The 25065-nt window shown below is 37.6% G+C and overlaps 2 protein-coding genes across 4 annotated transcripts in view; both read right to left on the reverse strand.

The window, feature by feature from the left end:
* Window positions 1-41: 41 nt before the first annotated feature.
* Window positions 42-13587, reverse strand: abcg2c (ATP-binding cassette, sub-family G (WHITE), member 2c). 2 transcript variants are annotated; one of them, XM_016505078.1, is made up of 16 exons: window positions 13443-13587; window positions 11445-11635; window positions 10790-10849; window positions 8048-8165; window positions 7256-7411; window positions 6868-7025; window positions 5615-5766; window positions 5423-5515; window positions 4688-4863; window positions 4421-4572; window positions 2899-2988; window positions 2690-2814; window positions 2205-2359; window positions 1005-1094; window positions 875-927; window positions 42-746 (listed from the first exon to the last, which is right to left on the reverse strand). In XM_016505078.1, exons 1-16 carry the CDS (start codon window positions 13443-13445, stop codon window positions 599-601), a joined length of 1920 nt encoding a protein of 639 aa, XP_016360564.1. In that variant the 5' UTR covers window positions 13446-13587; the 3' UTR covers window positions 42-598. The 2 variants fall into 2 exon arrangements, with proteins under 2 accessions (XP_016360564.1, XP_016360565.1); XM_016505079.1 differs by lacking the exon at window positions 13443-13587 and adding an exon at window positions 11922-11994.
* Window positions 13588-14821: 1234 nt separating this feature from the next.
* The window catches only part of LOC107702689 (equilibrative nucleoside transporter 3-like), an 11452-nt gene continuing 1208 nt past the window's right edge, over window positions 14822-25065 (reverse strand). For both annotated transcript variants that reach the window (XM_016505083.1, XM_016505084.1), the window contains exons 2-7: window positions 24426-24538; window positions 23658-24050; window positions 21430-21512; window positions 17856-18082; window positions 17551-17713; window positions 14822-15499 (exon numbers count right to left, since the gene is read on the reverse strand). In XM_016505083.1, the coding sequence (XP_016360569.1) occupies window positions 14875-15499; window positions 17551-17713; window positions 17856-18082; window positions 21430-21512; window positions 23658-23987 (1428 nt within the window). In that variant the 5' untranslated portion in view covers window positions 23988-24050; window positions 24426-24538 and the 3' untranslated portion in view covers window positions 14822-14874. The remainder of the gene's footprint in view (window positions 15500-17550; window positions 17714-17855; window positions 18083-21429; window positions 21513-23657; window positions 24051-24425; window positions 24539-25065) is intronic.

The raw sequence follows: 25065 nt of genomic DNA on the forward strand, positions 1-25065 counted from the left end.
TTTCTTGCATCCAGTTTTTTTTTTTGTTTTTTTTTTTTGTCTTTTTTTTACATTTGCATGTATTCCTATCAGCCATGATTATTCTACTCTAATTAAAATGCTGTTTATGCATATCCGCTAATAGCAAACAAAAACATTGTGTCAAGCTTTGTGAATCGACCTATAAAAACCTTTTTTGCTCCGTATGTCACAATATGTGTGAAGATCTATTGCTAGCGCCATTTCATCATGATTCCCGTTAACTGCATCATTCTCAGAGAGTTGTTGCTCCTGTAATCACATCAATCTCCCTTCGAATGTTTTGCAATTTTTAAACTCTTTTTTTGTAAGTCTGTTGTAGTTGTTCTTCGGCAATAAACAACACTAAATACAATCTGGGGTTTTTTTTTTTTGTTAAGGTTTACAACTTTTATATAACATGAAACCTTTACAAAATTTCAAACAATTGCATACTTTATGCCACGGGTAGTTTCAGAGGTAGCAGATTTGAAGTAACTGAGGTAGTGAGCTGTGGATTCTGTGTATGGCTGACACATTTCTCTGTACATGTATGATTTCATGATGCAAAGGGTTCAAAATTAAAAACCGTGTCATTCCTTCACTTCCAGCGATTGATCCGACGCAGCTGCACATAAGTAAGAATCAGACACACGCACATAATGCCTGTCAGAGCTACCTGGTTCTGCCAAAAGCCCCAAGTGCTGTAGTCGATTTCTTGATGATCCAGATACATGTCACCTGTCATGCTGTCAGTAAGAGAGAGAGAGTTTGCAGTTGACACCTCACATTACCCACATGACCTCCTAGAGACTAAACTCTGATAGTAATTCTGTTTTTCCAGTAGGAGGCGCCACTGAGTACGAGTGAGTCTTACCTGGTGTAGTTACTGGTAAAGACTTGATCTTTTAGCTCGATGATGGCAAGTGCCTGAAGGGAGGCAGTTTGGTTGGATTACTGCTGAAACGCAAATATATACAGAGTTGTAAAATGTTTTATGTTCTTACATTGTAGCCATATCGGAATATACTGGCCCACTTCAGCCAGGACATCCCGCTCAGCATGGAATTCAGGTTCACTAGGAAACCCCCAAACACCTGAGGAGACACAGGACAGAAGAACCTGTGAGAATAGATCATGCGAAGTTCCAAAAGTACACCTTCATCCCATTAATTGCAGTTTACTTCCTAATGTCGTGTTGGTGCATTTAAAGCAATCATTTTGACCTTTTCAAGCTGACATAATGTTTTGCTCATTTGTTTGGTTTGTTTAGTACTATGGCGGTTTAGTGCCACGTTAAAAAAAAAAAAAAAGGTCTAAGATTACGAGATTAAAATCGTAATATTTTGAGGAAAATGACAAAATTGCGAGAATAAAATCATATCAATATGAGAATAAAGTTGAAGTATTTTGAGAATAAAGTCGAAGTATTTTGAGAATAAAGTCGAAATATTTTGAGAATAAAGTCAAAATTATGAGAATAAATTCGAAATATTTTGAAAATAAAGTCAAAATTACGAGAATAGTCAAAATATTTTGAGAATAGTCAAAATTACGAGAATAAAGTCAAAATATTTTGAGAATAAAGTCAAAATTACAATAAAATTTAAGTATTTTGAGAATAAAGTAGAAATATTTTGAGAATAAAGTCAAAATTATGAAAATAAAGTCAAAATATTTTGAAAATAAAGTAAAAATTATGAGAATAGTCCAAATATTTAGAGAATAAAGTCAAAATTATGAGAATAGTCCAAATATTTTGAGAATAAAGTCAAAATTATGAGAATAAAGTCGAAATATTTCGAAAATAAAATCAAAATTACGAGAATTCATTTGTAACAATTAGGAGATTAAAGTTATAATATTTTGAGAGTACATTCTATAGCCTATTGCGCATGCAAATGGCCCGGATTGGGAGCACCAGGAGAAAATTTTCCACTGTATTCTCAAAATATTACGACTTTAATCTCGTAATTTTAGATTTTTTTTTTTACTTTTTTGACATGGCACTAAAACGCTGTCGTAGTTTAGGCATATGCAATCATGCTGTAAAATAATCAGAATTTTGGTAAGAAATATCATTTTGGTCCGTTTTCAAATGTTACAAAAGTGAACCGTACCAATGAGAAAATGCAAGTGTTTTTTTATTTTTTAGAACAAAGCAAACAATCTACATGTCTGTAAATCTTCTGTTCGGCTAAACTCACCATCATTACGACATAAGGCAGTGCGATGAGGATGTTAGCCATTGCGAAGGAGCCCGCACTGGCGCTGATCAGGAAGGCCAAGCTCACCGCTGACAGACTGACCATACTCATGGTCACACAGTACAGGAAGAACGCCTCCACATCAGGCTTCAGGCCTGAGCCACAAATAGAGATGAAGCTCACTGAAACAGTGTAATGTAGGTACAGCAAAAACCCACAACAAAGGGCTATAAACGGTTATTAATGTGATTTATGTGTCATTTGTAACACAATACCAGTGAGCAACTGCCACCATAATGGCACCCTCATTCACTATTCCTTACATTCCTCCACTAATAAAGTAACAGTGAATGAACACACTTCTCTTGCTTCATGCACCATCTTGGATCTTTTCAGTGCACTATGGGATTGTGTTTGTGGACAAGGATACGTACGATGCTTCCTAAAATGTCTTCCTGAAAGAAGAAGAGAGTGACTCTACTCACCCATCATGAAGTACGGGATAGCAGAAAAGATGAAGACGGGGAGGATGCGGTTTGGTATGAGGTCAGCAAACACTTTGGACAGGAAGTAGACAGAGGTGCGGTAGAAACCACTCGAGTTCTCATGGCTGCAGGTGAGAGGAACATGTGATGGTGGTCTTTATCAAATAGGAACAGCAGGCTGGAAAGCTCATGTTTGGAGGTCGACTCACATGAAGAGCACTCTCTCGCTGATGAAGAGCTCCACCGCAGACAGATTGCCAAACACCATGTTAATGACTAGGAAAAAGAAAGCTCCCGTTCTGAAGAGAAAAGAGGCAGCAAATATATATATATATATATTAATCAGTTTGTGATTTTTATAAAGTAAACAAAAAAGATATATCTTTAAAGATATATAAAAAAGAATATATGTAAAAAAGAATATCTTTAATATCGTTAAGTCTTTTTTTCCAGATGACATGAAAAATCGTGTTAAAATGTATCAAATAAGATCAGGCTTTAGAGGAACCTTTATTTGTTCGTCATGATTTTATTGCATTGCGTTATGTTTTGCTTCCACAATAAAAACTACAGAGTTTGATCATAAAACCACAGAACTGATATGTATATGTATTTTATGTAAGTAGCATGTTATATATAATATTATAAAAATCTCACTGATTCACAAGGCTATCAGACTTTCAGCTACTTTTGGGCCATATAAATATTAGCAACTATATCAAATAGCATATTTAATATTTTTGCTCAGTTTGAGCCTCCACCTAGAGTATAAGATCCTATATCATACTATAAGAGCCATAAAAGCCTGATGTATCAAATGATATATCAAAAGATATTATGAAAATTACACGTGCAAACATATACATACATACATATATATTTAGATTTTTTTTTAAATATTTTGTATATTATAGCTTTTTAATTTTTCTGACCTCATTTTCCATTTACATTCCTTAAAGCGTTAGTTCACCCAAAAATGAAAATTCTGTCATTAATAACTCACCCTCATGTCGTTCCAAACCCGCAAGACCTCCGTTCATCTTCGGAACACAAATTAAGATATTTTTGATGAAATCCGAGAGCTCTCGGAGGCTCTATAGACAGCAAGGATTCTTACACGATCAAGGTCCAGAAACGTAGCAAGGAGATCGGTAAAATAATCCATGTGACATCAGGGGTTCAACCGTAATTTTACGAAGCTATGAGAATTATTTTTGTGCGAAAAAGAAAAAAAAATAATGACTTTGTTCAACAATTCGTCTCCTCTGCGTCACCGTAGCGCCCTTTTGGAGAAAATCAAACTGAACGTAAACAGCGTATGCTGTTCTGTGCCAGCTGCGGCACGCAAAAAAAAAAAAAAAAATTTTTTTTTTCTTTTTCGCACAAAAAGTATTCTCGTATAGCTTCGTAAAATTACGGTTGAACCCCTGATGTCACATGGATTATTTTACCGATCTCCTTGCTACGTTTCTAGACCTTGATCGTGTAAGAATCCTTGCTGTCTATGGGAGGGTCAGAGAGCTCTCAGAATCCATCAGAAATATCTTAATTTGTGTTCCGAAGATGAAAGGAGGTCTTACGGGTTTGGAACGACATGAGGATGAGTTATTAATGTCAGAATTTTAATTTTTGGGTGAATTAACTCTTTAATTTCCACACCATGAATTTAAACTGAAAATTGTGTCAGAAAGGTAATTTAGGACCCAATGAAATATGCAAGCAGGTGCTCACCTGTTCTGAAGAGCCTCTGGTAAAGTGTGTGGGATCTGGTAGTAGATCAGTCCCACTAAAATACCAAAGAAAATGTTGAGGAACAATTGGGCATAAGACGTCTGAGGATTCCTCAAGATGTTTCTTACGGTGCGGCCACTCACCAGCATGAGCTGCAACATGGACATACCCTCATCACCCATGTACAGAGGTCATCTATTGATGTTATTCCTGCTTACCTATCTAATGAGTCAACGTTAGCTTAGCTAAACCATTGCTTCTACATACCTGGTAATAGAAAGGTGTGGCGTACCCAACCCTGTCACCTTTAGTGACCTCAGGGTCAAACCCATCTGAAATCTGAGTGAGTCTGTCTTTTACATTGAGGAAATGAGGGGACTTTCTGTAAATTACCGCCAGAGGGTTTTCATTCTCCACCATCTCATCGCTGTTGCTACACATCTCTACAAACACACAAACACAGATGGTTAACAAGAGTAGTCCAAAAATTCAGTTACCAAAATAAAAAATAAAAAAAACAAGAAATGTCCATGTAAAGTACCAACAGCATGACTCAGAATGATGTATTGCTACAATAGAGTCTGCCTCCACTACTGCTTATTGAGAAATGTTTCTCTTTAATATATTTATTATGTAGCATAATTCATATTTTTTTATGTGTTTGAAAGAAGTCTCACCAAGGCTGCACTTATTTGACCAAAAACACAGTAAATTATTCCAGTCTTCAGTGTCACATGATCCTTCAGAAATCATTCTAATATGCTGATTAGCTGCTCAAGAAACATTTCTTATTATTATCAGTGTTGAAAACAGTTGTGCTGCTTAATAATTTTATGGAACCTTTTTTTTTTCTTTGATAAATAGAAAATTCAAAAGCATTTTATTTGAAAGAGAAATCTTTTGTAGCATTAGACATGTCTTTACTGTCACTGTCACATCAATTTAATGTGTCCTTGCTGAAAAAAAGTATTAATTTAATTCAAATAATAAAACATTCAGCACCTGATTTATTGTTATGTATTTGAGGAAGGACGGTTCCGTTTGTGACGTCCAGGAAGAAGTCTGCCGGGTTGTTGAATGGCTCACACTTGTAACCTACGACACACAGGCACAGGGTTGAGAATCACAGTACACATGCATTGATTTAGCAGATCACTGCTGATCTTCATTTGAACGAAGTATGTCTGTCAGTACCCAACTCCTCAAAGTAGGTAATGGCTTTGGTGGCGGCCCCTGCATAGATGATTTCTCCTTTATTCATGAGTGTGAGGTGGTCAAACTGGCTGAAGATGGAGTAGCGTGGCTGGTGAATGGAGAAGATGACAGTCTTACCCTTTTTGGAGAGCCTGAGTGACAAAATAACAAATAATCAATCTCAATCTCTGCATTTGTCATGATCAAAATAGACAAAAGCAGGTTGTACGTGACTGTGCTTTACATTTGAAGTGGAATGTGGTTTCTTCTGACAGCTACAGTAAAAAACGTCAAATGTTATGCAATTTTCTGGGGGGTTAAATACAGTTTTAACTCATCTGTGACAGGCAGTCATTTACCACACTTCATTATTTTGACTCATGTCTCAGTCTGAAGCACAGTAATACATCGTGTACAATAATAAACTCTCAATGGACGTCAATGAGGAGAATGCACTGGAGGGTTTTCCAAATAGAAATATGAAGCTTGTACTTTTTTTTTAAAGCACTTCATACTGTGTTTTAAAAGAATGAACCACGGTACACTTTACACTTTTGAGAAAAGGTTAAAGTATTCTACAAATGGCTTTAGTTGTCTCAGCATATTAACATTATAAGCGTATGAATTTGATACATCAATGAATTATGAATTATACTTTTGATCGAGTAAAAGGCCTTTTAGTATAATTCTGAAAATGCATTGTTCACGTCTCTGTTTACATGTTAAAATGTGAGTATCAAATATGATACATCAGGCTTTTGAGAAAGGTTTATTTGTGCATCTCTCAATAATCATTGTATTGCGTTGCATTATATAATTTGATCATAAAACTAAGCATTTAAATCTCATCTTACTAAGACATTATTGGGAAACATATAGTGACAACTGATATTTAAATGCATTTTATGTAAGTAAACTGCTATACTGTCATAAAGACCTTATTGATTTACATTACAGGCTATCTGAATTTCACTTTTTGGCCAAATAAATATGAAGCAACTGAACAAACTTTTTCTCCTTGAAAATTAGCTCCATATTCTCCTCTATCATACTACATGAGCCATAAAAGCCTACTGTATCAAATATGAGACTGTCTAAAGGATCAATAAACTGATTCACTTCAAAAGACTTTTCATATGTCATGAATTTACAGGGTTAAGATTAAGGAGAAAGTGTTTTTGTTTTTTTTAATGGCACACATTGTTCACAGGAAGTAGATATGAGAATATGTCTGATAAGAGAATGTGTGGTACTTCTGCAGCAGTTCCATGATGGAGTTGGCAGTGTTGGCATCCAGGCCTGTGGTGGGCTCATCCAGGAACAGGAGGGAGGGGGACGTAATGAGCTCCATCCCGATGCTGCACCTCTTCTTCTCTCCACCAGAAACACCACGCAAAAACATCGTCCCAATCTGAGAGAGAACAAGTCCTGTCAGTGTAAAATGTCACATTCCTATGGTCACACGTGTATGCTGACATAGCACCCAACCCTACTGTTGTTGTTCTTTCACACACACACACACACACACACACAAACACACAAACACACAAACACACACACACACACACACACACACTGTGAGGATGTTTTGTTCATACCAACACAACAAATCATTTTCAACAATCCTCTTCAGTGCATTACCTTAGTATCTGCGCAATCTTTCAGGCCAAGCTCCTGGATGACGGAGTCGACCCTCATCTGTTTGTCAGCTGAGGAATACTCTTTGCGTGACAAGCGGAGATTGGCAGAGAATGCCAAGTTCTCTCTTACGGTCAGAGTACCCATCAGAATGTCATTCTGGAAGGTGAAAGTAAGGAAATAATGCATGATTTCATCATATTAATTTTCAATCATCTAGCAATTCTTATTCGATCACTACTATGTAAGATAAAAACAATACATACTACTATTCAAAAATTTGGGGTCAGTAAGATTGTTTTTGTTTAAAGAAATTATTTATACTAATTGTATTCAGCAAGGATGTATTAAATTGATCAAAAGTGACAGTAAAGACAAAGTAAAGATTATTTCAAATAAATGTTGTTGATCTTCAAATAAATGCTGAACTTTCCATTCATCACAGTATGTTCAAAAAATAAAGCAACACAACTGTTTTCAACATTGATAATAATCAGAAATCAAAACAGAATATTAAAATGATTTCTGAAGGATCATGTGGCACTGAAGACTGGAGTAATGATGCTGAAAATGAATTTATCACAGGAATAAATTACATTTTAAAAATTAGAAAACAGTTATTTGAAATTGTAATAATATTTCACAATATTACTGTTTTTGCTGTATTTTTGATTGAATAAATGCAGCCTTGGTGAGCATAAAACATAAAAAATCTTACCAAAGCTTTGTACAGTAGTAGTATCAGTTTTTTGTAATATGTCTTTTGTAAGGCCAAAGAGAGTGTTGTCCCCCCACCTGAACTACATAGGCAGAGCAGAGTCTGAGGTCAGAGGTAACAATGGTGTTGTCAACTAGAACCTGGCCTGATTTTAAGCCCTTAGGATCTTTCCGTCCTGCAATGACATCCAGAAGCCTGAAGACAGACACACAGTAAATAATGCCAATATATTGTAAATGCAAATAACTACTTAATTAAATGGTAGGTTTTTCCAAAAAAAAACAAAAAAAAACACCCCACCCAAAAACAAAAACTCTGTCATGAGTTATTCAGCTTTACATCTTTCAAAACCAGAATGACTTTTTTCTGCCGTTCTGCGGAATACAAAAGGAGACATTTTGAAGAACGATGGGCACCAAACAACTTTGGGCCCCACTGACTTCCACTGTAGTCAATCAGTAACATGAGGGTTAGGTAAATGATGAAAGAATTACATTTTTGCCTGAACTATACAAATAATAGATGACTGAAAGTTCATGAATTACACTGATATAGATAAAGTATCAAACATCTGGAGATGGTCCTCACTGCAGAACACAAGATCCAGGGGGCCGGGTTAGATCCAGATCCAACTCCTCCCACCTTAAATATACCTAAACCTACCCGTCTCCACACCCTGATCCCTAAACCCACCTATCTCCACCCCTAAACCTAAACCTACCCGTCTTTACCCCCTGATCCCTAAACCCACCCATCTCCACCCCTAAACCTACCCGTCTCCACACCCTGATCCCTAAACCCACCTATCTCCACCCCTAAACCTAAACCTACCCGTCTTTACCCCCTGATCCCTAAACCCACCCATCTCCACCCCTAAACCTACTCATCTCCACCCCTTAACCAACCCATCTCCACCCCTATACCCACCCATTTCCACCCCTAAACCTACTCATCTCCACCCCTATACCCACCCATTTCTACCCCTAAACCTACTCATCTCCACCCCTATACCCACCCATCTCCACCCCTATACCCACCCATTTCCACCCCTAAACCTACTCATCTCCACCCCTAAATCCACCCATCTCCACCCCTTAACCTACCCATCTCCACCCTAAACAAACCCATCTCCAACCGTAAACCAACCCATCTCCACCCCTAAACCTACCCATCTCCACCCCTAAAACTACCCATCTCCAACCCTAAACCTACCCATCTCCACCCCTAAACCTACCTATCTCCACCCCCTGGATCCCATCTCCACCTCCACCTACCCATCACCTAACCATCTCCACCCCTAAACCCACCCATCTCCACCCCTAAACCTACCCATCACCTAACCATCTCCACCCCTAAACCCACCCATTTCCACCCTTAAACCTACCTATCGCCACCCCTAAATCTACCCATCACCTAACCATCTCCACCCCTTAACCCACCCATCTCCACCCCTAAACCTACCCATCACCTACCCATCTCCACCCCCTTGATGTGGATCCAACCACGCCCCCTGGTTCTTGTGTTCTGCAGTGAGGGGCTACTGAACATCTGCAAACAGACAATGCTAACTATCCTAACATCCCACTTATGAGCCTACTCATTTTAGCAGTGACTAACAAAAAAATAATTTTCAAATATTTTGCTTGAAACGTGTGCTTATGATGTTGTTAGGACCCACTTTATCCACCTTATTTTTTCAATGCGGAAGTAAGCCATTTTCTGTCAATGTGCGAGACTTCCAGTTCATTAGCCGCTGCAGGGAAATAACGAGAAGAATAACCACATGCAGTAAACGGTAAAACGATTTGCACTACAAACCAGTTTGTTCATAATTAAGATAATACATTAAAGGGGTCATATGATGCTTTTTTAAAGATCATTATTTTGTGTATTTGGTGTAACAGAATACACAGCGCCTCCCTGACATGCTGCATCAACACTAACTGCGGTTACTGAAACCACGCCTTCTTTCTTTGCGTGCACATTTGGGCAGCATTATGCAAATCTTCCCACATAGTGAGGTAGATATGTGGGGGCGTGTTAGAATGAGCCGTTTTAGGGGGGCGTGGCAGAGTCTTCAATTTGATAAAGTATATGTCTTTGGTTTTGAGACTTTAGTCTTTGCAACTTCAGGGATCTTATCTATGCACAATCAGCTTGTAACACTCCAAAGAGAAAGGAAAACTTGAAATCGCATCATATGACCCCTTTAAAATAATATGGTAAGACACACCAGTTTGAAATATTAAGCCGCAAAACGAGCTGTTTTGTACAGTTAATTATAGCTGGAAGCGGATGAGACAGGAAGCAAGACACATTAAATTTACAAATGGCCGCTCCCGCTTTTACGGGAAAAATAAGGTGGATATTAAGTGTCCTTAACTTCTATGCACTTACATTTAAATTAATCATTTGATACACTGCACTTATTGTATACATACATGTTTTCACATTGTACTTATATTTGAAAATTCCTTCCTGAATTTATATCTGTAATTTATTTCTGTAGTTACACCCATTTCACTGCCAACCCTACCTCTGCCCCTTAAACCTAACCATAGCAAAAAACCTGTCCCTAATCTTATCCGTATCCCCCTCAACGGCAGCAAACGTGTTCAAAATGAACACGACAGGTACACTGCACCTAACAATTGATTATTTTATTATTAAGTACATAGTATTTAAAGATTGGGACCTGACATTCTTTAAAATTATTTGTTTAGTTGCTGACATTTTATCTAATGCAATGAGGTTTAGATATTTTTAGTGCCCAAATACTATTAAAACAAATCAACAGAAATAAATGAAAAAGCACTTACGATGTCTTCCCACTTCCAGTAGGGCCCATAATCGCATTCATTCCCGGGTTCAAGATGCCACTGCAACAGATGGAAAAGAAAACATCAACTGCTTTCAACTAGACAAGGAGTTCTTTGAATTGCGAGCAGCTCTTTGCGCAACTGTGTATCACTGATTCTTCTTCATACACTGCTTCTATTAACTGTGCAAGAAAACACTTAAAGGGGTCATATGATGCGATTTCAAGTTTTCCTTTCTCTTTGGAGTGTTACAAGCTGTTCGTGTGATCTTTAAAAAAGCATCATATGACCCCTTTAACACTGAATTAAAACTGTGAAGTAATATGCGTTTTTCACTACTTAGAGAGCAGGGCGGCTGATATAATGCAGATATAAAACCAATGTATATTGCATTTAACATAAATTGAGTCTTTCAGATCCCCCGTGACCACTGTCCCTATTACTGCACCCCTCAAAATACAGATGGGCAGGCTGGGACATGTCAGATCTAGGCTAACTAATTTCATGAATTAGCCAGCTTAGATTGCATTAAAACAATCTAAAACTACACTACCCTACCCTACACTATGTTGTTCCTACAGGTTTATGCTAGCATGCTTATGGAATGAGCAAGTGTGTCCAAATGTTTGACTAGCAGAACATGTCAAACCATTACCTGACATCTCTGAGGATGTCCTTTTCAACCCACTGCCTACTAAACATTCCTAATCGTTCCTTGATGCGGTAGCGGAGATTATGGAAGGTGACAGTGGGGCCCGGAGTCTGGAAACATGGCATTGTCTCCTCTGTGTCTGTGGACGGCTGCTCGTTCACAAGCACCTCATCCAGCATGATGCCTTCCTCTGTCTGCAGGAGATGCACACGGATTTAAACCAACAACCCAACACTATTACTCTTCATTTGCACCACTCATAACATGTTAAGCGCTTTAAAACCAGAAACATGGAACTTGTATTTTATAAACCAATGTCAAATAATTATCTGGAGTAAATGATTACTGAAGGAGGAAGTGTTCAATGCAGTAAATGATGTTAATGATACATTTTTGTTATGTGTGTCAGATGCACAGCAAACGTATACAACATAACTTTATTTACTTTCCGTTTTTAATTTTAGTCCTTTTTGTTTGTACCTCTTAAAATGAGCATGCTTATGTTTAAGTTAGTATTTAGCCTATAGAAAAAGAAATATCAGAATATGTTCGTAATATAATTGTACTATCTACATAATGACAAGAAAACGGCCAGGATACCTGTTGTTATCCTACAAGACGATGTCACTTCCTGTAGTAGGAACCTGGCGGCTCTTATTTAGAATACGCTTTATTGTTTAGTATGTTTACTACAAAACTATTATCCGCCGATAATAGTACTGTAGTAAACATCACCGCTACTGGGCAACAACTCGAAACCGACAAGACAGTCGGTTCTTTTTAGAGAATCATCATACAACATGAATACTGCAGTCAGATTCTCGAACGAATGAATCTTATGAGTCGGTTCTTTTTAGAGAATCATAATACAACACGAATACTGCAGTCTGATTCCCGAACGAATGAATCTTATGAGTCGGTTCTTTTTAGAGAATCATCTTACAACACGAATACTGCAGTCAGATTCTCGAACGAATGAATCTTATGAGTCGGTTCTTTTTAGAGAATCATCTTACAACACGAATACTGCAGTCAGATTCTCGAACGAATGAATCTTATGAGTCGGTTCTTTTTAGAGAATCATCTTACAACACGAATACTGCAGTCAGATTCTCGAACGAATGAATCATATGAGTCGGTTCCTTTTAGAGAATCATCTTACAACACGAATACTGCAGTCAGATTCTCGAACGAATGAATCTTATGAGTCGGTTCTTTTTAGAGAATCATCTTACAACACGAATACTGCAGTCAGATTCTCGAACGAATGAATCTTATGAGTCGGTTCTTTTTAGAGAATCATCATACAACACGAGTACTGCAGTCAGATTCTCGAACGAATGAATCTTATGAGTCGGTTCTTTAAATAAAAGCAAAATGATTCTTAATCAAATGACTCTCAAGAGCCGGTTGTTTGTAATGAATCAAAAACATACAACATACGTTATTCGTAAAAACCCACATTTAACATTCGTTACAGTCTTTCTGGATTGCGGAGCTCTACGCTACAGAGCAAAGAGGAACTACGAAATATTAACATGTCAGTTTGGCCCTGGCTTGGTTTTAGGTTGCTTTCACTTTTCTGGCAGGTCAACCTTGCCGTTATATGCTTTATTATAAAAATTAGACGGACAATCTGGTTTTCGCGAGGGTAACGTGAGGCCTATGTGACTTTATCTAAACACACAAATCCGGAAAAATAAAACTGATTACGTTTAAAAAAAAAAAGAAAAAAAAAAAAGAGCATGTGTTCCGGTGCATATGTGTTCAGAAGACAACTTTTTACTAGTAGAAAATGTCACATGATTTGTAATTTATCATTATGTTGTTCGTAGTCAACACTTACTAGTAGTCATAAACAGGGCAGCTAGTTAAATTCGCAAATCGTGTGTAGGGCAAAGTACACTAAGATAAAACTCAATCCAGGCAGTTCCCATTTGTTTCCTTAAGTCGCTGTCTCTAATCAATAAAAAACGTATTAAAGGATATGTGTTTACGTACCATGTTTTTGAGAAGATGTGCTCCGGTGGGATATTTTGGTCTACCTCTGGTGGTCCTGAATCCTTTGGTTAGTTTGTATGGGTGGGTGGGCTTTAACTCACACTTCCATGAGCATCACATAAAGACGACACAAACTGATGATAAACTGTGTGTCTCCTCCCCACAGCTTCACAATCTCACAGAACTGCTGCAGGATATGCACACAGAAGAATGGACAGGTGCGTCTGCATCTGAAGATTGCTTCCTCATGCAAGGATAATACATGAGGAGGTGAGGTGACAATAATAGTCTATTACATTAATAAGTCAGGAGTGTGACATTTCAGGTTACTACTGTTTTTCATTGCCTTAATATTTAATTAACCTTTAAATCACAAAGAAACGAACAAAAAAAAGTTGTTTCTTTTAACTGAAAACAAGATTGTAATCACCAATCTTTCTCAAATGTAACTAATTTCGCATCACATAAAGACGACACAAACTGATGATAAACTGTGTCTCCTCCTCACAGCTTCACAATCTCACAGAACTGCTGCAGGATATGCACACAGAAGAATGGACAGGTGCGTCTGCATCTGAAGATTGCTTCCTCATGCAAGGATAATACATGAGGAGGTGAGGTGACAATAATAGTCTATTACATTAATAAGTCAGGAGTGTGACATTTCAGGTTACTGCTGTTTTTCATTGCCTTAATATTTAATTAACCTTTAAATCACAAAGAAACGAACAAAAAAAAGTTGTTTCTTTTAACTGAAAACAAGATTGTAATCACCAATCTTTCTCAAATGTAACTAATTTCTTAAAACAACATATTTTGAAATATTTTTTTAAAGATAGTAGACGCTGCAGAAGTACATGGTGCATCACAGCTATTTTGAATTTATGTTGACAATTTAACAAAAGTAATTTCAAGCATTTAAACACGAGCTTTCATTTTGAAAAAAAAAAAAGTGACAATTGTATAGATGGCAGGTTTCTATGATTAATATTTGTAATTATTTATTTGATGTTAGATATGCTATATTTTTTTGCATTTCACTTTAAAATGTCCTTTCACGATAACACATTGTAAACATGACTAAAACCCTTAAAGCATAAGTACAAGTACATAAGTACACATACAATGCTTCTTTTTATACAAATGTTTTATTATAAAGGTCAAAATGGATAAACATGATTGCATATTTTCTGAAAAAAATAACAATAATAAAATTGACTGTAATAGAAAAAGCATAAAAAACATTTAGATTAAAAACTAGAAATAAAAAACACCCATTTCATTGTGACCACTAAAATGCATAAAGCCTGTAACAAAAAAATAGGAAATATATATATATATATATATATATATATATATATATATATTTTTTTTAAACAATCAGTCTTGTGGCAACACTGTAAAGGTCTGAAAGGCAGCCAGTCATTTAGACTCAGATAGAGTGAACGAGCGCCACAGAGAAGGCTGACCCCACAGCAAGCCCCAGCGTGAGGAAGAAGGACATGACGACCCCCGCAGGCTCAGCCAGCTCCCGCGGCACCACTTTGGGCCCGTAGATCATGGGCAGTGTGCCCAGGTACCCGTTGGAAATCCCCAGCAGACAGACGAAGACCACGGGGAAGAGGTCATGTGCAAAGAACACACTGTGCAGATGGTACCGGGGCTGATAGTTGCAGAACATGAAGAGAGGAACCAAGGCGCTTCTGGAGACCACCAGCAATGGCAGCATGCGGCTGGTGGGACCCGGCACCTGCAACCAGGCCGTGACCTGGCGGCCGCAGAAGTCTGCAACGTTGTACAGTAGAAAACTAGTCAGAGGCACAAAGTATGTGCTAGCCCAAGGGCTCCCAGAGCCTTTATTCATAGACTGGATCCCTGAGGAAAGAGCAGGGAAAATCAGGATGGAGATGAAGAAAACGTAGAAGACGCAGCTGCCCAGAACCCAGGTCTTCTTCAGGATGGGTTTGAGGGGCGGCACGGATCCAGAGGACGAGTCTGAGCGGCTGCTGTGGCTGTTAGACTCACTACAGGGTACAGCTGCTACTTCCATGTAGTACCTGAAAGAGAGTTAGACAGACAGACAGACAGACATCCTGGTATTATGATTAGGAATGTCACAAAATACAATTCATAGAGACATTCACTGTGATGAACATATTTTCCGTTCCTGTATTACAATTGTGTTGTGGGGCTTAAAGTCAAAAATGTTCAGGTGGTGTAACTGTCTGGAAGCTGAAATAAATGGTTTCACTTATTATTTGTTTGTTTACCAACCGCATTTATCAAATCTTTTGTTAGCATTTCTATAAAATAATATGAATATTGTAAAAACTAGTTTTCCGCTTCTGAAATGTTAAAATGTTGTTATGGGGTTTAGTCTAAAATCTGAAAACTGAAATACAGGGTTTCACTGATTGTTGTTGTTATTTATTTATTAATATTTGTTTACCATTCAGGCTGAAATTCTTTAAAAATATATATGTTTCCAAATCTCGCATTACTATTTCTATAAAACACAACACATTTCTATAAAATAACATGAACTTTGTAAAAACCTGTTTTCTATTTCTGAATTACAATTTTGTTGTGGGGCTCAAAATCAAATGTGTTTAGGTGGTGTCCAGACACTAAATCAATGATGATGATGATTGCATTCATTTAAATATATTTCATTTTGTTGTTAATTTTTTTATCATTTAAGTTGAAATTTGTTCACTTTTATGATTTTGTCATTTGTGTTTTGTTTAAAAAGTCAGCCATTTTATTGTGTTGCGTCATAGATCAACTTAAACAGAAGACCCCTGTAGACCCTCATTGTGTCAAGATTACAAATAGTTTAAGAATAATACTGATTAAATATCCGATATAATACTGGTAATTTGGTATGATTGGTAGTATGGTGATGATACTTGACCTCTTATGTTACGGAAATTGTATTAATTCAGATTGTCAAATGGTGTTAAAAAAACCTCATTACATTCAATATTTAAAAATAATAAATCCATGTAAAAAAATATGTTTGAAACTATTTTTGCAAAAATAATGATTATGATATGTACACTCACCTGTTAACCCTGCCAAGGCTTGTTTACTTCTTTAGTTTAATTCTTTATCTTAATACTTTTCCAACTTATTCCAATAATGGGAATTTTTCATATTTTATCAAATATTTTCATTACTGAATAGAATAGAAATCAATGATAGGTTCTTGAAAGTAAGGATTTACAAGCAATGATTTACACAAAACAAATGTGATTCGCTTGCATTATTGTTTAAATCATTTATTGTGATTTAATCAAGTAATAATTTAACGATTCAGTAAAATTTTCTTGATATAATCGCATCATGTAAATGCAGCGCTCTAGTGCCACTTAACAGTAACTCTGAGTACTGCATTTACATCAATAATTTTCATCATCATATACTCACCCCCATGCTATTCTAAAACCTTTAAAGCTTTCAACTGTTGAACAAAGGAGATATTTCACAGAATCTCCAAGATGCTCTTTTCTGCACAATGATATTTGAATCTGAATAAGATTTGACAGCTGTTCTTCACACAATTATGTCATACAGTTTTAGACGATTAGGAATATAATACCAAAGTCATATGGACAGTAATTATACACCCTTGTCTCTTTTATTACATTTCAGGTGCTTGAAAGAGTCTCCTTTCAATGCCATTGTATTGGAAAAGAGATTCTGCTGCACTTCTCCTTTTGTGACTGTTTGGTGGATATAGGATTTTGAAAAATCCCTAACTCAAGCATATAAAAATAGTATGTTGGCACATCAGCAACTGCTGATCTCTACATCACAACTGTGTCACGAAACTGCGGTTTGACCCCAGACCGCCGATGAAACTCATGGATTCACTACTAGCACCACACTTCCCCTTTCAACAAAGAGCTCTGTGAATATCATGTGGTCAGGTTTTTATATGGTAGATATTCATGAGATAAATGGAAGAAAACAATGCTCCTTTTGTGTTTGTGGGGTCAAATGTTTAGTGTAGTGGAATATTCATAATGGCTATCAAGGGTTATGCAATGATAGAAATGTCATACCTTTAATGGGTTTGTGCTACATGTTATGCAAACTTGCTCACCTTGAGTAAGACAGTCTGGGCAGCAGCAAGTACATGATGATACAGACAAGAGTGAAGATGTCTGCTGTGATGAAATACACCAGCGCACTGTCGGTCACGTCACTCGAGGCAGCCAGGTCTACTATTGATGCCAATGCACTCAAAGTGCCGCCCATGGCCTGACCTGAAGACAAAAGACACAAGCTTAGTCTTGTGGCTCCACTGTATATTGTGCTGTTGGCTGTTTTTTTTTTAAATATATTTAGAGATAAATAGCACCGATTTCCTTTCAGTCAACTCAAGAGGATGAACACTTGTAGTGGTACCTGATATGATTGCTTGAGATATCCTCATTGGAAAGTGGCCACTGATACCGAACACACTGCCAGAGAAGATGTTGGACGCCCCACTGACCAGCGCCACACTGGCCAGCGTTCCCCCAAAAAACTGCATCCTACAGCCAGACATGTCCACTTTCACCAGCGCTGTGGTCACCACAAACACAACCAAGATCACCAGGAGAGAGAACATTATCCGCACCTGAGAGGAAACCCTGAAAGAAATACAGAGGCCAGTGTGAAAGACGTTCGAGACGAGTTGATGGAACTGTCAGTGAAGAAAATTCAACATTTGCATGTTTTTAAAGGGGTCATGAACTGAGAAATCAAAATTCCATTGATCTTTTGATATATAAGAGGTCATTGTACTATAAAAACATTCTATAAGTTTCAGAACTCAGAACTTTCTTGTTACTCTAAAAACAGCTTATATTGAAGCCAATCTGCCAAAACGACAAGTTGTGGAATGTGCCACTTTACGATGTAATAGTGTGGATAAGCACCGCCTCCGCAGAAGAAGATCAATGCCTGCTTCTACGTCACTGTCTATTTAGCCCCGCCCACAGATTCGCACACATGTAAATGACAAGAGTGGCAAACACAGTTCTACGCAGAAACCAAACTATAAACTTTATTTGATGAACTTTATTTTTAATGAAGTGCCAGACCACGTCAGTAAAAACTTGGACTTTTGTTGACTTCATTTTACCGCGGATTAAACCAGGCACAATTCGACGCAGGATTTTCAGAAAAATTGAAACTAAAAGACGATGCTGTGCCGAATATATTGGATCTAAGACCATGTCCACACGTACACATTTTTCCTTCCGTTTTAAAAAAATCTCCGTCCACATGAAAACGCAAACGCATGCTATGAAGCACTGTCAAGAGCATGCCAAACCAACAGGTGGCGATATAATCTCAACCGTAAAGCCATGTTGGCCAATCAGAAGCCTGAAAAAGTTTCCAGTAGGCGGAGATAACAGCGCAGGCTCCGACGTCACAAGCCAAAAACTCCGGTTTCACTGTCTACACGATAACACTGCAACCGGAGTTTTTGAAAATCTTCACCCTGGCAGGAGTTTTAAAAAATGTTTGGCTTCAGTGACCTGGTGCTGCGTTTGCGTGTGGACGAACGGCCAATCCACATAGAAAAAGCTGCGGTTTTGAAAATAACCGCGTTCGTGTGGACAGGGCCTAATTTTGCACCACACAAGTGTGAGTAACTGTTTTTATTACGTGCTCACTTTTGCTTTGTCTGTTATTACAGTTTGTTAGATATATACGGAGTATTTATGCAGTTTTAACCTAAATCACAGCAGCTTCCATCAAACATACACAACTTTTAACCAATCATAGCAGTGGGCGTTTACTTCTGAGTCGACAATCGGTCACACCTATTCAAACAGAGCGTTCTGATGAGGGGGTCAAAAACAAGACAGAAAATAGCCTATTACTTCTGAATTATTATGTTTTTTGATGTAAAAATCTTGATCCGTCCTTCGGATGAGACGTTAAACCGAGGTCCTGACTCTCTGTGGTCATTAAAAATCCCAGTAGGCGTGTAACCCCGGCATCCTGGCCAAATTCGCCCATTGGTCTCTGTCCATCATCATGGCCTCCTAATCATCCCCATATACTGACAGGCTTCATCCCTGTCTCCTCTCCACCAATAAGCTGGTGTGCGGTGGGCGTTCTGGCACAATATGGCTGCCGTGGCATCATCCAGGTGGATGCTGCACACTGGTGGTGGTTGAGGAGATCCCCTCTCTTAATGTAAAGCGCTTTGAGTGCCTAGAAAAGCGCTATATAAATGTAACAAATTATTATTATTAGTATTATAACATTATAAGTGGACCTCAGAGAACAGTACAAAACAAAAAAACAAAACAAAGGCAGTTCATGACCCCTTTAAATCTTGGCAAATTAAACATTCAAGTGATCTGCAACCATTCAAGCACAAGAAGACACAAAAAAGAAGAACTTGATTCAGCCGGCCTGTGATTCCCAACCTAGGGTTTCAGTTTGTACGGGGAGTGTGGGAACTTACATGCTTTGAGGTCAAATATGGATGCAAACATGTTAGTTTATAAGAATGCTCTTAATGACTGGCCACTCATGTTTTCTTAAATGCAATTGCGGGGGCTTTAAGCACAGCTGATGTGTTCTATTGTCTACCAGGCAAAAACAAATTCCTGGGTTTATGCTAGTGATAGACAGATATATTGGCCAGCCACTTAATCGTTCAACTATACATTATTTGCATCACCAACTAATTTATAATCATTCTATGTATTGGCATCATATTACCTTCAATCCTGCTGTCTAGATATACCAATAGTTGTGCACTGATCAAGAAATTTGAGGCCGATACTAATCACTACTCATTGGCTGCAACTCCACTTGCCAATTTTTTTATTATTATCTCTGTTTTTGCAGAGTAGGCTTGTTGACATGCTGTTAAAGCTCCTGGAGTGGTTTGCAGAGAGTAAGGGAGGGGTTAGCCCTTGTTTACAGGTTAACATCAATGCAGAGGGTGAACATTGAAATATTTCTGTCATCCAGTTTGTATGATCCAATCGCTCATCCCAATTCAGTTAGTCTTCGCACAAAACAGCGGTGTGTCCATCAAGCAGCTTGTTTTTACCATACCTGCTGGCCACAGGCATCTTATTTTCAACTCGTCTTAACTCTTTAAAATTAGAGTCCAATGTTCACAACAAAACCACAAAAAAGGGAAGTCTGGAGACAAACATGTAATGTTTGAAAATGGACACAGTGAGGCTTTATTCTCTGAGAGCACAGGAATTGGCTACAGTTACAAAGGTACCACAGTACACTTGAACAGGACTCTGTGTGTGTGAACTGATCCAATTGAGGCTCAGCAAGAGATGCTTTGATTGTGCTGCAAATTAAGTTGCAAACTCTTGCGCCTGTTAGAAAACATTTTTGGTTTTTATTGGAAGACAAACTAAAGCTACTTTTCAAAAATTCTATCCTGCACTCTTAAAAATAAAGGTTCGGAAGCACTTTAGCATAGGGACCAATTCTCACTATTAACTTGTTGCTTATTAACATGCCTATTATTAACATATTGGCTGTTTATTAGTACTTATAAAGCACATATACTGCATGACCATATTCTACATCACTAATACCTAAACTTAACAACTACCTTACTAACTATTAATAAGCAGCAAATTAGTAGTTTATTGAGGCAAAAGTCCTAGTTAATGGTTTATTAATGAGATATTAAAGTGTGACCAATGGTTCTTTGTTAGCATCAATGGTTCCATAAAGAACCTTTAACATCCATGGAACCTTCCAATGCACAAAAGTTTCTTCAGATTATTGAAATTATTTGTTCACTGAAAGTTTCTTTGGGGAACCCAACATGGTTGTTCTATGGCGTCGCTGCTAAAACCCCCTTTTGAATCCTTTATTTTTAAGAGTATGGATTTAACAGCATTTGAAATCATAACTCGCATGTTCTGAGTGTATAATACGGAAAGTGAAGTGTGTTTGTATATGCGTTTTGAGTTTGAAGATGTGTGTCTTTTACCTGTTGACCAGGAGGTAGTTGAGGATGAGACACAACACAGAGGGAATTGTGGACGCAATGGCGATGTAACTCTCAAAGTAGTCCTGCACACCAGACCAAAAAAAAAAGAGCATAAGTCACTCATAATACATGTAGCACAAACAGTGATGTAAGTGACAATGCCAGTCATTATCGCTAAATAACACTTTTTTATAAATAAATGGGTAAGACACATTGGATGCAGTTCTTTTCATTATGTAATAATAAAGAGTGCAGACTGATAAAAGATGAACAGCCACACAGAGCAATGTTTTCCTGAGCCAACTGTCAATTATACAGTTAGTTTGAGGTCAGTATACACACATATCTGATCGCAGAATACCACTGACCAGTCAGAATCAAGTATTCCAAAGAGCATTCAAATGCAGCATTCATTTGATATCAAACTGCAGGTCCCCACTGACCCACTGAAGAAGAAAAATATACTTTGAAAGTCAAAGGGGATCAGAAACTCGTTGGTGACCAACATTCTTCCGAATGTCTTCTTTTGTGTTCAACTGGAGAAAGAAACTCTTACAGGTTCGGAACAACTTGAGGCTGAGTAAATGATGGCAGAATTTTCATTTTTGGGTGAACTGTCCCTTTAATTATCATGAATGTAATGACAAAAGGACATGCTTTCATAAAATTCTATAATTCTATCAAATTTGCCCTTAAAGCAAAGCAATAAACATTTCTTATTTGTGAATGATGGATCTCCTTCAAAAATATGCCACATGCTCAAAAAACAAAGGTGATCGGAGCTCATATGCTCTTGACGATCCATAAAAGAGTCTCATAAAATGATACGCTTTCACTTTCAGCATTTCCTGCCCTGTCGGATAAAACCAGAGATTGGGCAGAAGTGAGAGTGACAAACAGAAAATGATTATTAAATCAATACTCATGAACTCACAACTTATAATGAGTTTAATCTTATTATTCAAAACAAGCAGATTTCTGTTTATGACAACTAAAACCTCTTAGTTTATGCCTGGCAACTAAGAGGGAAATACAAACATAAAAGCAGTATCCCAGGACGCACCTCAGCCTTCTGATTCAATCTATTTAGAAACAAGCATGAAAGTGCAGCCAGTGGGCATAATCAGATCAATTCCAAAGGGCAAGAAGGAAAGAAACGGCAGACTAACACTATACTATCACTATCAGAAGAGGACAGATTCTACCTAATACCTAAATCTAGAACACACTAAAGGAGCAAAAGAGAGCCTGTGCTTCTGCATATGAAAGGAACATCAGTTCTGTCAAATATCACAAGACCTTGAGAATGCTGGGGTGAGCAGAAAGTGCAGAAACATGTTGTGACCGCTTTAAATAACTTCAGCGTGGCAACAAGTAGGTGACACTCATGCCTGAGACAAACACATTCTGTGTCATCTGACACACTTACGCAACAGCTGGCACATGACTGCGCAATGTATATACTGTGTACGACTTGCTATTCTTCAAAGCTGCACTGCACCTTATTTGGGTCATTTTTACAGAATTGTTTTTTTTTTAAATGCTACAATAAAATCCTGTCAATCGGCTTACTGTAAGTTTTACCACCTGTATTATTGTTGTGGTTATCAGTACATTTTACGGTAAAAAGCAGATTTTGGTACTTCAAGCAGATTGCTAAATTAATATTCTATACAATTATTAAGTTGTAAAATATACAGGCACCAATATGCCATGCCTTAACAACTAAAATAGCATTACAGTCAGTTTTTTTTAAATTAATTTAACGAGTTTTTTTGTTTTGTTTACAGTGCTAATAAATAAAATCATGTAAATAACAGTGGTCAAACGATATAGATTTTTTGTTTTATTTAATCTTTCAAATTTTTTTTTTTTTCATTATTTTGATTGATTTATTAGATTTATTTTATAACATATTCATATGTTTATTAAATAAATAAAGACTTGCTTAAATGATATAAATGTGCATTTGCTGAATCCCGACAGAAGATGAGAAAGTATTGAAGCATTTCCCTTTCTATTACTAATAATAGAAATGCGAACGCTACAATACTTTTTTGTATACCATTTACGTTTCTTTAACAGTTCTGTCTAATAATTTCAATTTCGCTGATGTTTTTGATGCTGTCAAAATAAAATCACGCACACTGTCATACTGCTTTGGCAATATATCTGTCAACCACTAGTAAATTACAAATAAAAGTGTTCTAATTTGTTAAAACGCTTACACTGAGGTCATTGTGAGGCTCCTCTTGACCAGAGGGACTGGAGTTGTTACTGAGCTTGTAGAGCCAGTACTGTTTGGCTGTGATGAACACATTCCAGGGCAGCAGAGAGCCGATGCCCATCAGAAAGAAGATGATGTACACCAGATTGTAAGAGTCCTCCGGGCAGTGATGAGCCGCCAGGGACCCTGCCGGCTGCTGTCGGGAAAGCAATGGTGAAGTGTCGTCCCCAGATGCCTCACCCTCTGAATGCTCTTCATCACACATGGAGGAGATGGTGGTGGGAATGTAAGAGGAGTTCACGCTGGCCTGTAGAGACTGCTGACCATCCATTCTCAAAGAGACGGGACGGAGGGAGGGGAATGGATATGTGAGGGTGACCAGGAGAAACTAATGCTGGAGGAGAGAGACAAAGAATCACTGGAAATGATCAATAATAAAAAATTGAAGTTGCAAAATGCAATAACAAATGCATTCAGAGGTGGATACCTAATGATTGGGAGGTAATTACACCAAATCATTTGGATAACAAACTTTGCCTCAGGCATTTCAGAATGGCATGATATTGGTCTGCCGTTTAGTCCAGTTATGCACACAATGGTTTAAAAAGTAACAGCACGCCTCACCTTCACAAGTCACATGATTTAACGTATCATACATGTTCGTGCTTCCCTTGGCAAGCGCCACTAACAAAGAGGAAGGAATTTCAAAGATCTAGAAACCACTTCAGTAAAACACAGACAACTCGTGAAAAACAGTATTCAAACTCACTAGAATGTTGTGAGATTATCGCCTTTCTGCTCTTAAAATCTGTCTGCCATCCTGGAGACGCTGTCCTCTCAGATCACAGAGAAGAAAGACGTAAGCACTCAGGACTCACAGCGCTGCAAGAGACAGAGAGAATGTGACAATCTGTTTCTAACCCAGTCTTGAGTCTGACTACAGCATCATTCAAGGAATGCTGGAATAACTGCTGATGCCTAACATGCATCGCTTACACTAATTACAACACGCTCCTGTACTCTACTCAGTCACATGACACCAGACTGACATCTGCCTAGGAGACTACAAACATACACACAAACTCCACTCTCTAACATACAGCTGATAATATAACATTTTTTTGGTGGATTTTTAAATAAATATTGCGTAAAATAAGTGTTCATTTCAAGTCAGCATTATTCTTCATTTTAATTGCTAGCATTAAACTGGATTATATATATATATATATTACCCATCGACCACTGTGCTATGTAGACCTACAAAAAATAAACAAACAAACATTGTACATTCACTGACAGCTACTGTGGTAAATATGATCACTATAGTACAACGGGTTTTATGCAGAGTTGTTAGAAAGATATCAATACAAAAAAGCACTGCACAGTGATTAATGATAGTAATGTCATGG

This window comes from Sinocyclocheilus anshuiensis, unplaced genomic scaffold (assembly GCF_001515605.1).
Source record: "Sinocyclocheilus anshuiensis isolate Anshui unplaced genomic scaffold, SAMN03320099.WGS_v1.1 scaffold6, whole genome shotgun sequence".
NCBI lineage: Eukaryota > Metazoa > Chordata > Actinopteri > Cypriniformes > Cyprinidae > Sinocyclocheilus > Sinocyclocheilus anshuiensis.

Coding starts and splice junctions, on each gene's coding strand:
- abcg2c (XM_016505078.1), bottom strand. Junction 10,850..11,444: donor GACATCCTCAGAGATGTCAG/GTAATGGTTTGA, acceptor CATCTGTTGCAG/TGGCATCTTGAACCCGGGAA. Junction 4,573..4,687: donor CCACACCTTTCTATTACCAG/GTATGTAGAAGC, acceptor TCCATGTTGCAG/CTCATGCTGGTGAGTGGCCG.